Below are 3123 nucleotides of genomic sequence, written 5' to 3'. Positions count from 1 at the left end.
CAGAATTAGATCTTTTGGGTGCGTTCATCTCTTCTCGTTCTCCATGGCAGTAGTTTGGTCAGTGACTTAGCTCCCATCGAAGAAACTTTTATTATTCTGTTTTATTTGAAAATTTTCTGATAGCTGAAAAACTGAAACTGTAAATAGAGAACATTTTACTCAGAGAAAAAAAACACAGAGACACACACACTATATATATATATATATCGAAAATATTCCCATATATATTGGCTAAATTATGTAACAGTACTGTCTATATCAGGAACTAGGTAATTTACACTTCTTCCCTTGCATTGATGGATCGTTTTCTCATCAAAGCATCAGTAGAACTTACCTAATTAGTTCATTACCTACCCAAGAAGAAAGGTGAAAAAAAAATAAGCAAAAGGCTAACAACACCCACTTTAGAACAATTCAGAAGCATCATCTAGTGCCATGTCAAGAAGGCTCAACTGCCCTTGCCCAACACTTTCATCAAGCAACCATGACTCAATAAGGGAGAGAGGCTCTTGCGCCTCCAATAACAGCTTTCTCTCCTCTCCCAGAAGGCTGGTCTCAGATGCCTCCGGGGTTGAGGAGTCGGGCCCGAACAATGACTCAAGTGGCTCCGGCGACAGGATGCAGTTGGTGGCGCTTTGCGTCCCCTGGCTGCAAGCTGAGTCAGTCTGTGTTGATCCTGAATTAGCCCGGCAATCGCCGGGCCTTGTCGATTTCCTCGTCCACGCCTCGAGAAGCCGAGATATGTTCTCGGTGCTTGAAGCGTAGGTCGCCGGCCTAGTGCTCAAATTGTAGCCACTGGAGGCGGCCTTGGAGTCAGATAGGCTACTGTGCTTCTCCAGAGACAGAGCTTCACAAAGAGCTTGCTTTGCATGGTTGATATCAGTCTGGAGCCTCCTCTCCCACTGGCCTTTGGAGATGGAATGATGGCTTGAGACCCCACTGCTAGTCAGGCCATCACCACCAGTTTCAAGCTTTTTGAGTTTCTTCTTCAGATGGGTGTTCCAGTAGTTCTTGATGTCATTATCTGTTCTCTCCGGGAGATAAGAAGCTATCGCTGCCCACCTGCATTCGAATAATACTGAGATGAGAACTGAATCCAGACTATAACATCCAAAGGAAAATATATTGAGGACTCAATCCATCTCATATCTCAGATCCTAGCCTTCACCTATTGCCCAAAAGAGCTTGGAGGTGGATGATGAGCTTCTCCTCCTGATCAGTAAAGTTGCCACGCTTGATCCCTGGCCTAAGGTAGTTTGTCCATCTAAGCCTACAGCTCTTGCTGCATCTCAGTAGGCCTGGAAGAGAAAAGAAGATATCCGTATATATATTAGGAGCTAGAGTATAGAATCCAAAGAAAATAGGCCTGCCACCTCAAACTCCAGATCTAAGCTCCCTAGGTCCAGTCTGACCAAAAACTATAAGACCCCTTTGGTTCTGTACTTCCTAGATCCCTGTGACATCATATATGATGACCTTATCCAAAGGAAACATATCAAAATAAGTAGAAGGCCACCATGACAAAACTCTCTCGCCTAATAAAAATAATACATGTTTTATTCTGAAAGATGTTCCTATTGCTCAAAAAAAATTTTGAAAGAAGTTTATGTAATACCATTTTAAGAACCCAAATGTCCTTTTGTGCCCGAGAATAACCATGCCAAATACCCACTCAAGAGAGGTTGCAAGAGATATATAGGAAAAGAGGCTCACCTGTCTTGGCAGGAACAGCCCTCCAGTTGCCAGGGCCATGTTCTTGGATGTAAGAGACTAGGATTATGTCCTCTTCTGGAGTCCAAGGTCCCTTCTTCACACCAACTTTGTCACAACAAGGTGGCCTCCCCATGTCACTCTCCTCCTCTTTTCTGTTCCCCTTTGGAAGAAAGGGGGAAAGAGCTATTTTCTATATATGATGGGCCTTTTCTCCTTCCCTTCCTCCTATCCGGCTCCACTCTTGGAAGGCAAGGACAAGGGTCCAAGGCCACTGGTTTCTACTCATATATATACACACACATGCACAAGAGAGATCTTGGGGGAAGGATGAGATCAGGACTCGCTGACCCTTTGGAAGGCAAGGTGGAGGCTTTGGGGGAAGGATGAGTCAAAGGAGGACAGCAAGGAGCATTTACTCAGAGGGCTCTCAAAAGTCAGCTTGATGGAGTGGAAGGGCTTCCCTTCTGCCTCACAGAACCGCGCGCATTCAATGTGGTTTCTCCGGGAAAGCCCCTAAACCTTTCTTTTGAACTTTTCTGGGCTATGAGTGCAAAGTTTAAACCTCTAGTTATTATTATTTTCTGCAGTAGAGGTGAAAGTTTTAAGGTAGAAACCACTTCTTATGACTTCTGTTTGTCCTTTTAGCGGCTTTTTATTGAGCTTTTATGGTTATGAGTCTAACGTTTTAAACCACTAGTTATTAGCAGCAAAGACGAGTGTTTTCAAGGTAGAAAGGGCTTCTTCTGGCTTCTGCTTTTTAAGCTGTTTTCTCTTGGAACTCTTCCTGGTTATGAGTGCAAATTCTAAGCCTCTAGTTACTAGCAGTAAAGGTGGGAGTTTCTAAGATAAAGAGGACTTCTTAAGGCTTTTATTTGCTCTTTTGGTAGCTTTCTCTCGAGCTTTTTTGGTTGGCGGAAAGTTTCCAATATCTTTTTATCAGCAGTAACTGTGAGAGTTTTTAATCTAGAAAGGGTGAAGGAAAGAAAAAAGAAAGCTTTGTCATGATGGAGAAGTGCATGCATTGGAGGGCTTTGTGGCGTGCATTCATGGGGATGGTTCATTTTTGGGAAGGAGGCTGGATGGTTCTTGGTGAATCTGCCATTGGATAAATATTTCAGTCAACTAGTGGTTTTAATTTCGCAGTCTAATTAAAAACATGGGTGTAATTGCTTTTCCAGGATGTCAGTTCTGACCCATCTCTTAGCTGGTGCTCGTAGTTTAGGCCTTTATCACAAAACATACAGCCAAGGTTCCTTTCTATGTCCCAAAACAAACCGCTAATATACATACTGAATGCCACCAAGGTGGTAGCCTAGTGGTACTGAGCAGCAATTCTAACCATTAGGTCTCAAGTTCGAATCGCTGCGGCGACGATTAAATTGTGGACCGAAGCTCATTACTTTGGCCACT

At 43.5% G+C, this 3123-nt stretch overlaps 1 protein-coding gene across 1 annotated transcript; it reads right to left on the bottom strand.

Annotated features, from left to right (window-relative positions):
• Positions 1-202: 202 nt before the first annotated feature.
• Positions 203-2128, bottom strand: LOC103715730 (myb-related protein 306-like). The gene is made up of 3 exons (XM_008803465.4): positions 1714-2128; positions 1169-1298; positions 203-1062 (listed from the first exon to the last, which is right to left on the bottom strand). The coding sequence occupies exons 1-3, from the start codon at positions 1844-1846 to the stop codon at positions 405-407; spliced, it is 921 nt and encodes a 306-aa protein (XP_008801687.1). The 5' UTR covers positions 1847-2128; the 3' UTR covers positions 203-404.
• Positions 2129-3123: the final 995 nt, after the last annotated feature.

This window comes from Phoenix dactylifera, chromosome 8 (genome assembly GCF_009389715.1).
Source record: "Phoenix dactylifera cultivar Barhee BC4 chromosome 8, palm_55x_up_171113_PBpolish2nd_filt_p, whole genome shotgun sequence".
Lineage (NCBI taxonomy): Eukaryota > Viridiplantae > Streptophyta > Magnoliopsida > Arecales > Arecaceae > Phoenix > Phoenix dactylifera.
This window is presented reverse-complemented; position numbering and strand designations above follow the sequence as displayed.